The 14,352-nt window shown below is 47.4% G+C and overlaps 1 protein-coding gene across 1 annotated transcript in view; it reads left to right on the top strand.

Moving 5' to 3' along the window:
• Positions 1–14,352, top strand: part of LOC307175471 (WD repeat- and FYVE domain-containing protein 4-like) — a gene marked incomplete at its 5' end in the record, with an annotated part of 227,684 nt that overhangs the window by 141,559 nt on the left and 71,773 nt on the right. The window contains 3 exons of the mRNA XM_079900580.1: positions 5,326–5,474; positions 11,165–11,285; positions 13,589–13,674. Coding sequence (XP_079756706.1) covers positions 5,326–5,474; positions 11,165–11,285; positions 13,589–13,674 — 356 coding nt within the window. The remainder of the gene's footprint in view (positions 1–5,325; positions 5,475–11,164; positions 11,286–13,588; positions 13,675–14,352) is intronic.

Below are 14,352 nucleotides of genomic sequence, written 5' to 3'. Positions count from 1 at the left end.
CACATCTCCTTCCAGACTTCTGGATGGCTTGTCCCCACAGAGGCCTCTGGGGGAAGCAGGCAGACCTGGAGCTCGGAATGGCAGCAGCTTAACTCATTTCTTTGCGAGAACATTGGAGCTCTGATCGCCTCTAGCGATACCTGGGATGGTAATTATTCTGTGCCACTTTTGCGTCATTGATTAATGATTCCCAGAACCATGAACACATTTCTCTGCAAACAGCTCCATTTGACATGAGGAGTGGTTTATTTAATGTATGTTAACTGTGGGCTTGTGTCAGCCACTGCGTGGTTGGGGACGGTCCCTTGTTCCCCCTCCACAGAGCTGCTCACAGAAGTGAAGTGAGTCTCCACTTAAAAAAATGTGCTTCCAGACCCAGTCCAGAGTTAGAACTCACATGGGAGTTGTTTTTACTGTTGCTGTTCTTTTTAATTACATGAAAAACTAAACATTTATTTTTTTTTTCATACAAACTCAATGTAAAATATTAGTTTGACCTTGTTAGAAATGAAACCAGCTTACAGGGAGATCATTTTGCTCTGAACAGCAGGGAGCGGCATCAGGCCCTTCCTAGGTATTTTGAGCTGACGTCATTTGTAGAAGGCAAAGAACTGTGTTAACCTCTGCACGTAGTAACTTCCCCCCTGGGTCAGTCGCCACGAGTAACTTTCTAGAATGCAGAGCTGCACATGTCATCCCTACTGAACACCTTCTGAGACTCTCTTTGGCATACTTTGTGCACAGGGCCACTCTGAGCTGGCCCTGTGCTTCCCTGGACTTGCTTCCCTTGCCCTTACATGAGTGGGCGAGTGTGTGCGCACACACACACCTGCCTTTTTACTCTAATTATACAGAACGACTTACAATCTCTAAACATGTCCAACTGGCTCAAGACTTTGTACCTTGCCAAGCTTCTCCTCTGTTTTCATCATCTCAACACCCAACCTCAGCCTTGGGGTCACGTCCTTGGGACCCACTTCTCTGATGTCACCTGCCCCCCCCCCTCCCCGGATGCTGTCTGGGCCAGGCACTCTCCTCTGTGCCCTGAGAATGCTTGTATCTCCCCCCAGCCCCGTGCTGTACCAGGACAGTTGGTATTCTTCTCTCTTTCCTGTTAGACCACGTGCACCACAAGATGTGTGTTCCCTCCCTTTATGTGTGTGTGGAGGCACAGGCCAAACATTCAATATGTATCTATTAAATGAAAGCATGAGCAGATGGGTGAGTTATAGCGATGTGCCTGCCTGTGATGGGACCTCTACTTTCAGAGCCTCGCTGGTGTCCACGGATTGGTTTCTAAGTATGGTTTTCAGATTGTCTGCGTCAGAATCATCTGGGCTGCCTATTAAAATGCAAATTCCAGGGCCCATTCAGCACTTGCTGAATCAGAACAACTGGGAATGTAACCTGGGAAGATGAACTTTAACAAGCTGCCTGGGTGATTCTCATACATACTAACTTTTCAAATAAATGCTGAGATCCACAAGTCTGGGTTTTACGATATACGGAGCTGCCCTGGCTAGAAACATGCTTCAACTTCAGTCACTGAGTGCAGATTCTAAATGCAGCTAATGCTACACACTGCGCCTTGAACAGTTCAGGACTTGTAATCCTTTTCACATTATACTGGTGCAGTTTCAATCCTTTTCCGTTTGGTCTCCCCTGAGCCAGCAGAGAAAGGGTGGAGGCTTGCCTGTTGGCAGGCTTGCTGTGCAAGTGGCACACGCAGGCAGGCAGGGGGCATCCCTGCTCCTTGTCTCCACCTGAAAATACGAGCTGCCATCAGGAGATCCAAGTGTTATATTACTTCTCAGATCTGCCAAACTGACATATAAAAATAATATCTCCTTATTGTTTTAATATACATTTCTTTGCTTACTAGTGTGACTGAATGCTCCATCTAAAAGTGATCAATAGAGAAAAAGTAGATGCCCGAATTCATAGGTAGCCAGCACAAATGGAATTGAAATAGTCTCTCTCCTTTTTGATACTTAACTTTTTCTCAGCAATCTGTACTGTTTTTTGAGATAAGAGAATACTTATTCCATACACCACTGTAACAGAATGTATTGATAACAAGGTCTAGGTGAGCAGACGTGTGGAAAGGGAAGCGTGACACATGTGAGCACGGTTGAAGCTTTCTTTGCAGTAGATTTTTTGCACAAGTATAAGAGAATGTACACGTTAGCGCTCTTACTGGGTACTTCACATGAGCTCTGAATCTCACTTCTTCTACCTATAAAATTAGAGCATTGTACTCAATTGCAGACTAGTAATGCTGGAAAAAATCTTCAGGGAGCCTCCAGTCGGCCTCCCCTTTTGCACACTGAGGGCTGCCTCTAGGAGAATGTGCTGGCGTGGGCTTCCGTAGAATGTCCCAGCCAACTGTTGTCCCTCTAACTTGAGCTCTGGCAGTTTGGGATTTCCAGACAACCTGTTCCTTATCATACGCAGAACCAGGTGTGGCCATGTACTTGGTTATTCACCCATCAGGAATGATAATATATCATCTAGCTGATCCTAAAAAATTCTGCTTATCAAGCTGAAGTTCCAGTCTTTTTAAAGTCATAGAATCATGGCAGGAGGGAATTCCTAATCATGATTAAACTTGGGGGTGGAGCCCTCTCAGGACTAATTTAAATGGAAGAGCAGGGAAGAGTTCACTTGGATTCATTTTCCAGTTTTTAGAATGCCGCTCTTTCCTAGCAGAGTCCATTTTTAAGCTATAAACCCAGCTCTCACCAGACGTTTTTCTTGTGGTTTTGTTTATTCTGGTTGTTACTTATTTCTCCCCAAGGGAAAACATCAGGAGATCATGGAAGCATGCTGCAGCCCCTGCTCTTGGCACAGAGTTTGGGTGAGGGGGCGGCATCGTGGGGAGGGAAGAGGTTTGGGAGGTACATAGGCCTGGACTGCGCTTGGGCCCCGCTTGTGAGCATGTGAATGTGAGGATGAAGCATCCTCCGTACAAAGGCATAAGAAAAACGTTTCAATGGCTCGGCATAGGGGACATAAACACCCTGCAGCAGTGCTGCTGGGAGTGTAAGTTAGCGTCACCTTGCAGGAGGGCAGGCTGGCACTAGATCACAATTTAAAATGTCCACATCCTTGACCTGCAGTTCTGCTTCTAGGAATTCAACCTAAAGATTTACTCATGTGTCCCAAGTGACATGTGTATAAGGCTGGTCACTGTAGCATCACTTGTGATGTCAAAACATTTGAAAACAACCTGAGTCAATAGGGGGTCGGTCTAATAAGTTGTGGTACATCCATGCAAGGGAATGGTCTGCACTGTTTAATAAAAGTGAGACAACTCTATAAGAAGTGATTTGGAAGGGTCTGCTAGACGGCCTATTCAGGGAGAAAACTAGATACAGACCAGTAACTATACGAATATGCGGTTTGTGTAAAAAAAGAGAATATGTACAAAACATGCTGTGTATTCACCGAATCTCTTCAGTATAACATACCGCAGGAGAAGCAAAACTTTCCCTCTACCCTCTTAGAGTCTCCAGCTAGGCCTGAGAATTCAGTGGACAGAAGACAGATTGACAGGAGAAATGTGTACAGATTTTATTTTTGCATGTACACGGGAGGCTTCACAGGAAAATGAAGACATCTAAGGCCCCCAGGATCTGAGCACACCTACTTTGCAGCTTCAGCAGCCACGCTGACCTCTCTTCTGCTCCCCAAACCTGCCCTTCCTGCCTCTAGGCTCTGAGCTGGATGTTCCCGTTCCCTGAAATTTCTTCTCCCAGCTTCTGCATGACTGCCCATTTCCATCCTTCAAGTCTCAGGGTCTGTCTAAAATAGTGTCCCCCTCCAAGTTTCTCTCTGCCTTATTATCATCAACCTGTTTTTTTTTCTCTCAACACATATCACAGTCTGTGATAGTTTATTAGTTGATGTGTCTTCCCCCACTGGATTTTAAGTCCCACGGTTGTAGGGTTCTTGTTTATCTTGTTTGTTCCTGACTGACTAATCCTGTTTGATGCAGCGGTGTGAGAACTGGTATCCAGGGCTGCTTTCCAGGCTTCACCACTGCAGTCCTATCATTGCTCCCAAAGGTGAGCACAGAGCTTAACTTCAGTCCCAGGCTCTGCCACTTACCCATCTTTGATGAGATTCTTATCTCTGGGACCCCTTTTTTTCCATCTCTAAATTAGAGTAGTAAAACTACCTTTGCCCAACTGTAAGGATTATACTGGTTAATATGTGTAAAATGTTTACAATGGTTATAAAAAAAAAAAAGTAGGTAGTAAAAAAAAAAAGTCAGGTCCTCTTTTGGATAACTGGAATTAGCATAGAATTACCCTGAGAAAATGTTGGTCTTGGTCTTACTCTGGTCCATTTGGGCTCCCGACATCTAAAAATTCATGTATTCTCTCACTCGTTCCTTTGGAGATTTTTTCCATGTAAGGACCCACCTAGTCCTTACTTCATGCGGGACTCTGGGTCATAAGACACCCTCTCAGGTCAGGCTCCCCAGAAAGCCCATGTTGAGCCAGAGATGTGCGTGCAGCAAGTTCATTGGGAGCGCGGGTCATTGGACTGGGCCCAGCGAGAAGTGCAGACTCAGCAAGGCCTCAGCTGATCCCACGGGAGCTCAGAGTTGACCTGAGTGGAGGCAAAAGGTCTGGCCCTTCCTTCTCTGACCAGTTGTTGGGTACGGGCGGCCACTGGGATGAGGACATGACCTTTGGCCAGGTACTCTCTTTAGCTGAGGGATTCTGGAAAGCTGCCAACATCTTCAGCTGCTGAGAGAACGTGCTTGAGCCTGAAAGACGAGACCTAGGCGGAGCTCGTGCCACCTCTGCGCACACCTTGGACCAGCCTTGGCCTTGTAGACAGCAGTACCAGTCTTGCCTTGTGGTTCTAGGCAGACCCGGTTCCAGTCCTGGCTCAGCCAGTTTCCAGCTGGCCTCTGGACAAGCTCCTTCGCCTTTGTAACTGAGGGATGCCTTGGACCTTGAAAACTTTCCTCTTTGTTTACGGAGGAATGTTTTGCACAGTTGTAGAGGAGCTTAAAGTGAGAGGGAAAAAAAGGCCAGCGTGCTCAACACAGCAATAAACACTCATCCACATGCCTCGGTGGGGGTGGGGTGGCCTTGGGTAGATGAAATAATGAAACAGGGTGTTGGGTATAGAAATGAAACTTAGACTGTGAAGAGCAGTGCAGCTCTGGGGCAGCGGCTCTGTCATTTACAGGGTGCTACTCTCACCTCCAAGGGCCTGGTGGGCGACCGGCCACTGCCCTCCTGCCCTCCAAAAGGAGATGGGCATGCTTCCTTTGCACGTGGCCTGACTGGCACTCTCTCCCTGCAGGTGACACAGAAGTACTCCCTGGTCATCGTGCAGGGTCACCTGGTCTGCGAAGGGCTCCTGCTCTTTGGCCAGCAGCACTTCTACATCTGCGAGAACTTCACACTCTCTCCCGTGGGTGATGTCTACTGCACCCGCCACTGCTTATCCAAGTGAGTGTCCCTCCCCTCCCAGCAGATTCTGCCCTGAGCCCCAAGCTGCCTTCTCAGCCACCCCCATGCCTATATCTCCCAACTTGTTCTTTCTATGGGCTCAGGTTTGGGCCTGAAACTGAGCCACGAGATAAAACAGAGGAACCTTAAGGCATAGGCATCATGATTGTGGTTCCCCAAAGCTAAAATCTGGAGCGGTTAACAATGCAGCAGCTCCTGGGGCTTTCCTGCTGTGGAATGCACCACAGGACAAAGGGCATAGGTCCTTAGGTTGTTTGGGTAATAGAATCCAGTCCCATCAGCTTAGTCATTCAACAACTTCTTTGATTGTTCATCCTTATGCAAGACATCAGGCCCTGTCCCTTCATGCCCGCAAGGCACGTGAGCGCAATCAGCAGCATAAACAGGTTCTTTTGGAAAGAGTTTGGAACACACTGTCATCAAGGGACAAAATACATGTTATTTGAGGACTCTTCGGGGTTCATGCTTGGAGAGATGGCATGGGGCTTGTGTGGGGAGGGACAGGTAGTTGAGGAAGTAGGCTAAGATCTGGGTCTTGAAGGATGGGTGAGACTTGGGTAGAAATCTGAAGAGTCATTTTTACAGTAACTAATACCAGAGGTCTTTGGCAGGAAATTCCGAGGTTCTTCTTTAGGATCCAATGCAGTTGGTCTACTTGGGTTCATTCGGTTCTTATTGATTAATTCTCTAGTGTTTATAAAGTACTGCCATTCAAAACCAAATTGATTGTGTTTGCACTTTTGCTAAAGGTTCAGTTCTCAAGTTGTATGTTTTCATCACTTTTGGAGAAATTTAGGTGTAGATTTCTTTTCTGGTTAGCTAAGGCTCAAGTAATGACAAAATGACCTCTTAGCCCAGTGGCTCTCAAACTAAACTACATCGAATCACCTGGAAGGCTTGTTAAAACAGACTTCTGGGACCCCTCATCAGCCCAGTTTCTAATGTGGTAGGTCTGAGTTAGGGCTGAAGATTTTTAACAAGTTCTCAGCTAATGTTGATGCTAGTGGTCTGGGACTACACTTTGAGAACCACTCTTTAAGACTATTGACAGAGGAACCAGAGCCTTACCTGCCAATAACTAAGAATTTTAACTCCCAGGTGTCATATCATTTCCAGCCTATGTCAGGAAGCAAGAGTTTAAGGAGCACAGAAGGATAGATGTCAGCCCACCCTCCTTTGATTTAGGTTTGTTTTAAAATGCTTGGCCTTTTTCTCTCTGCTAATTTCCATCTTTTATTCATACCAAACGTTCACCAATTGCAGTGAGTCTTCTGTTCTTTTCCAAGGCAGGAGCATAATTAATACTTGGCACACTCATCCCATCTTATTGCTCATGTTTTATTGATACTGATCAATATGGACAATGGGTCTGCTGACTCGCCTTTCTGAGAGCTGATGAAAGCTTTCTCCTCTACGTATATGCATGGCGTGCCCATGAAATGACTTGCATAAACCATTGCTTCACTTTCCACCTCTGGTTTAAATTGAGTTGGTGTTAGATAAGACCTTATTGATTAGGTAAATTGTGTTTATGAGGTGTATGTAATCATGATCAAATTGACTATATCTGCACTTTCAACAGAAGCCCAGTTGTCAGGTTGGACGTACTCAAGTCTGGAAATGTACTTTTCTAGAATGCAAATAGGAGAGTAGTGAGAATAAATTACCACCTTGGAATATCGTTTGGGAATTGCCATAGGTAATTTTAGTCACCGTACCTCAGAGAAGTGTTTGTTAACCAGACAGTGCTTTCTCTCTGATCCCCTGTCTACTGCCCTAAGAAAATGCTGGCACTCGTGGAGTTGTGGTTCTCAGAGATGGGCCATTAGATCATGTCAGATCAATGGGGATTAAGTCTTATTTTGACCATGGAGACTAAGGAAGATACGTGAATAAGCCAGTTAAACATAAAGCTAAGTCACCTCCGAAGTGTTTCTCTAGAAGACTGCCATCAGTTTGAGTACAGTTGAGCGTTAGACCTTGAAGAGACTCCCCAGCGTGCCATGAAAATATCCCAGACAAAACTCAAGGGCACTGCCAGTCCTCCAGCAGGGGCTGGCTTGTGTACTTTGGGACTTTCCTTAGAAAGTAAGACCCTTTCCAGAAGGTTATATTTTGCTTTCAGTGGGATCTCTTCTTGGCAGAATTGGGTGACTGTACTAACTGGGTTGGCCAAAAAGTTCGTTAGAGTTTTTCCATAACATCCTATGGAAAGCCCGAACGAACTTTTTGGCCAACCCAGTAGCTGTCTAGGGCTCCTGTAACAAAGTATCAAAAACTGGGTGGCTTTAAAAAAAAAATAATTTATCGTCTCACAGTCCTGGAGGCTAAAAGTGTCGGCAGGGTCATGCTCCCTCTACAGCTTTAGGGGAGGATCCTTCCTCGCCTCTTCTAGCTGCTAGTGCTTCCTGGCAATCCTTGGTGGTCCATAGCTTCTATATACATCACTCGGTCACATGGCCATCTTCTCCCCGTGTGTGTCTGTCTCTGTGTCCAAGTTTCCCCTTTATATGAGGAGACTAGTCATACTGGATTAGGGCCTATCTCAATGACGTCCCTTTATTACCTCTGTTATTTACCTATTTCTAAATAAAGTTAAATTCTGAGGTACTGGGGATTAGGAACTTCAACATACATCTTTTAGGGGACACGATTCAACCCGTAACAGTAGCAGCCGAGCTCACAGTGCGTAGCGTTTGATTCATTTGGTGGGAATCCAGACCAGCCAGTTGGCTCCTTGTGACGGGGTGCTTTTAGTCAGATATCTCCTTCACATCAGTCAGCAGTTTTAAGGCATCATCTCTCTGTTTAATTCAACAAATACTTATTGAAAGTCTGTCTTGTACCAGCACGGTGGTAGACTCCACAGATACATAGATCAGTCAGATGTGGGCTGAGTCTGGTAAAGCGTTTGGGATCTAGCAAGTTATTTGGGTATAAGTTCCAGGTATAAATTCCTGACAACAATTGGATACATACAAATGTGGGGCAAATCAAAGTATGTTTTAGTTTGAAAGCCACTTCTATTACCAAAGACCCAGTCAATCCATATCTTGCTTATCATTTAGTTTACTGTGATTTCCCTAGTTAAGAATATTAGAAGTTTTACTATGACCACCCTGGGCAATTTGCATATATCATTATAGGTGTCATGCAAGAGCTGTGAACAGCATCCTTTGAACTGTGGCCACAGCTCCATCTAAAGAAGAACATGGATCAGCGACTCCTTTCTACTCATTGACCTTGGGGCCCTGAACCCTGATTTAATGCACATGTAGAATATAGTGTTGGCAAAGAGACGCAGTCCTAGCTGTGTGACTAATGCTTTGCACGATGGAACTCCAGTCTGGACCCTGCATCAGTGAACTCAATAATGTCATTCACAATTTAGTCTTCCTGAGAAACTGAGTCTGTCTAAGCACTCCTGTGTTATGGATTATTCAGTCCCTACAAGCAGGAGAAGAATGACCATCTTTCCTCCTAACAGCTCCTTCCTAAAAGCATCCTCCAGAGCATTCTTCCTCATGTCACCAGTGTTTCAGATCCTAGGTTGAGAATCAGTCTGCACAGAGTAAACTGGAAGGAGGGAGCTGGTGGGGGAAGCTCTGTAATTGCCAGCCAGCCTGTCTGCCTCAGGGGAGAAAAGGTGCGGCTGCATGAGCTTGGGTTTTAGATTCAGAGGACCTGGTCTGAATCCAGTTCCTTGTGACCTTGGAAAAGTCACCTCTTCTCTTTGGAATGTAGTTTCCTCATTTCTGATATGGGAATCCTAATAACACATGCTCAGTAAGGTTTCATCACGTGGATCAAATTAATCAAGGACAGGGAAGTATTGAGCAGGCTGTAGAGCATGACGGTGGTCAGTCCACTCAGCACACATGCCCAGAGCGCCAGGAAAGATGTGGAGGATGAGAACCATGGGCACAGGTCTGTGCCCCCACGAACTCACTCATAGTCAGCTGCGGAGAGAAACCAACCAAAGGTGCAGCTAAGGTACAGAGAATGTTTGCTGTGCTCCCACAAGAACGGGGCCACAGGACCACAGGCCACAGATCACATCACTGTCACTGTCACAAGTGCCTTTACCTGGAATGCTGTTTGGCCTAAGTCAAGGGTAGGAACCAGAATTACCTCCACGACCTCTCTGGGAGTCAGGGGAGTTTAGGGGAAGCTCAGCTTAGCCCCAGAGGGAAGCATTAATAATGGACAAAGGGCCTCAGCCAGCAGTAGATTTGAATGAAAACATCCAAGCAGAAGCATCCAGAACCATCCAGCCACATTTGTGTTTCAACAGTCCTACAGCAGTGTGGCCAGAACAGGGCCCCTGAGAGCGTGGTTCTGAGCAGGGGCAGGAGTCCGCAAGGGTGCGGTCTGGCCATGTGGGTGCTGAAAAGCCGGCTCAGGCTGTCCCACGCAGGTAGCCTTCCCCTCTACCTGGCAGTAACCATTCTGCAGAGTGTGCAAGTCTGAGCTCTTAGCACTGCAGATGCTGGACCAGCTCTGACCGCAGCCCAGAGAAGTCCTGCGGGCCTGTGTGATGGCCTGATCTCTCTGCATTTCCCCTGGAAGCGTGGCCTGCCCTGGAAGCTGGGCGGTGAGGGCCGCCCCTGGAGCTGGGGTGGGAGGAGGTAAAACATTCCTGCCACCTAGGGCTGGTGCAGGGCCCCTCGGCTGTGCGGTGGGCACACAGTCTCACGGAGGGCCGAGGTGCTTGGAAGGCCCTTCCTTTCTCCAATGCTAAAAGGGTGTTTTGTCAGCGCTTTGTGGTAATGTGCGCCATGCAGAATTGCTGTGTAACTCAGATGAGCAGGAATGGAACCGTCCCTACTGAAATCAGATTTATCTCTCAAGTCCCCATTTGTATTGGCGGTGGAAAGCTTCATCTGGTTGGTTATCTGACGGTATTTCAGTTACTTCCAGTGAAAAAGTTGTTCTTTTTGGGATAAATACTTAGTCAAATTCATGACTCCTCCTTCCCCCCTTCTCCCTTTCTTCCAAGGGGAGTCATTCTGACTTCCGGGAGCGGGCATCCAGCATCCGGCCTGGCCGGCCCATCCTCTGCTCTCTACAATGGCGCTAGTCCCTGGCCCAGGCACAGTGCTCTGGGGTCCACTGCTAACGCTGGGGTCATCGTCTTCCAGCCCATCAGTACTGTCAGCCCTGCCACCTGCCTCTTTGAAGACGCAGAGTTTTCTGCCCCTTTGTCCCATTTTACACTAGGTGCTAGCCCGGCTGACACGGCTGTTCCTCCCAGGGCTCCGCGTTGCTTGACACCATGCTGGACAGGGCTTGTCTTTCTGCCTCGTGTTCCAGGAGCTTGAAATTTCTCCAGACCTAACTACACATCTCTTTCATTCTTCCCCCATAACCCCCCAGCCCATTTCTGACCCCTGTACTCAGAGAGTCTTCTCACACTTACACCCTGTGTCATTATCCGTCCTGGAGGTGGGCCCTTTGTCTTGCTGTCCCTCCCCTGGTGAGGGCAGTGATCCGCCTTCCTCCTCAGGGCACGGCTGACACAGACAGGTGCTCAGACAGGGTTTATCAGGTCAGTGGGGGCTGACACATCCTCCATTGTGTCCCAGAAACTCAGGTGGGCCACTCACGGTGCCTGCAGGGGAACAAGCCTTCCAGACACCCTCTCACTGCGTGTCTTGCTTCCTTTTCAGCATTAGCGATCCATTCATCTTCAACATGTGCAGCAAAGACAGGTCCTCCGACCATTACTCGTGCCAGCGCCACAGCTACGGTGACCTCAGGGAGCTCCGGCAGGCGCGCTTCCTCCTGCAGGTGTGTCCCGGGAGGGGGCCAGAGAGAGGACCATCTCTTCCGGGCACAGGTGGTCCAGGTGCCACTGAGGCCCCATCTGAATGTGAGGGACACACCTCCCTGACCCCCTTCACCTGTGCACAGCCCAGGGCCCTTTGAGACACCTGTGACTCCCTGTGGCCTATGTTGGGCTGGTCCCCTGGCTGGGATGGAGTTCTGCCTTCTGTTTCACTCTCTCCACAGTCCCTGCCATTTGGCCACTGGGTCCTTCTCTCTCTCACCGTGTCATTTAGGATCCAGCCTCTTTGCTTTATTTTCCCCTTGACATGCCCCAGAGCTGCCTTGGAGATTCGGGAATACAGGACAGGGCAGCTCCATTGCCTCGTGGCAGAGCCAGTGACTGAGAGTGGAGTGCCAGTCTGCCCTCTGTTCTGAGCACGTGGACACATTTTGCCTGCCCTTAGTGCCCTTCTCTGAAAGGAGAGTGAACTAGAAAGGGGCGGGTGGAGGAGGCCCTGCCCTGATGATTCTGACCACAGCCAGCATGGGCCCAGTCCTGAGCACAGCCCTGCAGCTTTGGCACAGTCGGGCACCTCTCTGGGCTTCCATTTCCCTCCAGTGAACAGGTGACCATGTCTTGTCTTTTCCACCATTACATATATAGCAGCACTTAGCACATTTTAGGCACATAGCAAGTACTCAAAAAGCCACTTTTTAAAAAAATAATTGTATGTGTACTTACAGGTTATATATAGTAGCAAATAGATATCAGTAAGTGAGTGTCTTTCTCCCCAGTAAAAGGGGATTGTTTCCAGATGGTTGGTTAGCCTGACCGTGGTGGAAACCAGAAGTGGGAGAGCATGTGTGATGGCCAAGTGGGGCTGGGAGAGCTTCATGAGCAAGGCCACCATTTGTCCAGCCCTAGATTCTCCCAGAAGAAAGTCAGAGCCTGGGCACTTAAGGTTGCTGGGATAAGCTGTAGCCTTCATAAATTCTGCTTTCATCATCTCTTTGCACAGTGTTTATATTTCTGTTTGTAGAAGACAAATCTGTGGCTCTTATGTATACCCACAGAGGAGAGGGGTGTTTCATTATCATTACAGAGACTTTCCCTCTGCTCAGGAATCTAATGAACTGGACTTTGAGAACTCACTTCCAGCCAGGCAGGAGCAGGACCTGACTGCTGTTGGATGCAGGACCCCATCTTTGAGTCTGACCCTCTCCCTCCCCGTCTCTCCTTCCATGGCCAGGCCTCACCTCTCCCAGGCCCTCCCTCAAATGCTGGGTATTCTTTGGCTGACCCCATCTGATCCTATATGTGGACTCACTCTATCACTATTCCAAGTCTGTTATTTATAGATAGGAAGGGGAGGGAGGAGGAAAGGAAAAAGAAAGGAAAGCAGGTAGAGTTCATTTAGGCATTAACAAAATACCCTTGAAACAACATTGTTATGTCAATGTGGCCACGTCAAAATGGCTCAGCAAAGTGGTTTGGCAAAGCACCCTGTGCCTTCAAGTCTGTGGGTTGGCGTAAGATGCTGCCCAGATTGGGACTGGCACCCACTCCCCTAGTGTTTCTGGTAAGATGACCCTTTGGTTCAGGAAATGAAACCCTTGACCGGGAAGTAAAAGTGTCTAGAGGTGTTACTGGGCGCTTTCCTCTCTTTGTCCCCTCCTCGCTTGCCCTGGGAGTGGGGCTCTTGTTTCCTGCTTCAGCCAAAGGAGCCCTTAGTTCTCCTGCCCTCCTACTCATTCTGTGGAGACCCCATTTGTCACTGTCACCAAGGTCTTCATATCCCCTGCAGGAGGTTGCAAGGCCTGTGTCAACCTAGATAAAGAGGTAAACTGAGGCAAGCTTAAATTAGCAGAAATTGAGTTAATTCAGGAATAGCAGAGGAATAGCCATTCATGAAACTCAGGCTGTCTGGAGCTACAGGCGAATCCGTTGAGGGTCAGCTGTATCTATGGGCAAGGAGCGCAAGTGGGGGCGTCCAGCCAGAGTCCAAGCTGTAAGTTCACTGGCTTGAGGATGGGGGGGGTTCTTGGTGGATGTTCATTGCTCACGAGGTAAGTCTCGATCTTCTGTAAATCAGGCATTTGTGGGAAATCAGTCTCTCAGTTCTTAAGTTTCGTTTATCTGAGGGCACATGCCTGAGGTTCGCCCTTTCATATCTTTTGGTTCCATTTTAGATTGAAATCCTTTCACACCTGACACAGAGTCCCAAATGACCCACAGCCATGGCTCTGTTGCCCTGGTGAGGGGGTGGGGGGGTGGTTCTCCATTCCAGGAAACTGCAGAGCAGTAAAAGGGGTTCTCTTTACAGGACATTGCCCTGGAGATCTTTTTCCGAAACGGATATTCCAAGTTTCTTGTCTTCCACAACAGTGATCGGAGTAAGGTCTTCAAAAGGTAAGGGTTTGAAAATCCTCCGCTAAGGAGACTAATCATGACCCAATAGGAGAGGAACAGCTCTGTTCTCAGGAGAATTGTTCCCAACCCACAGTGGGCAGGATTTAGGTTAGACACGAGAAAGAACTTACCCACAGAACTGCTGAGTGATGGAAAAAAGTATAGAGAAAACTATAAAAGCTCCTTCCCTAACTCCTGGGAAACTGGCTCTGTTTCATGAGCTGAAGTAGTTTGAGACAGTAATAACTGAAGGGAGAAAAAAATCTGCAGACACGACGTATTTAATGGGCCTTCCAGAATTTTCCGGCTTTATTTTAAAATTTTCCAAGTAATTATTTTGGCTTAATCTTCCTTTTAGATCCCAGTTGCCAGTTTTATTCGTTCTGACTTCATATTTTATTGGAAAGTATTCCTACCAACTGATTTCCCACTTCTGCACGGAACATCTTTTTTCTTAAAGAGAGAAGCATGCTGTTTTAGTTTAACTTCTCTTTATCCAAAGAGATTAGTCAATCTAAGGAGTTTAAGCTAGAGTTTAAATTTTAAATTTATATTATTAAAGTTAGAGATATGTAGATTTGCAGAGAATCTAGAAGAGGCCAAAGGAAAGGCAGGCTCCTAGCCATAAACAGACCACACAGAAGCTGGATTAATAGAGAAGTGGTCACATTTAGCTCC

This window comes from Stenella coeruleoalba (genome assembly GCF_951394435.1).
Source record: "Stenella coeruleoalba genome assembly, chromosome: 16".
Lineage (NCBI taxonomy): Eukaryota > Metazoa > Chordata > Mammalia > Artiodactyla > Delphinidae > Stenella > Stenella coeruleoalba.
This window is presented reverse-complemented; position numbering and strand designations above follow the sequence as displayed.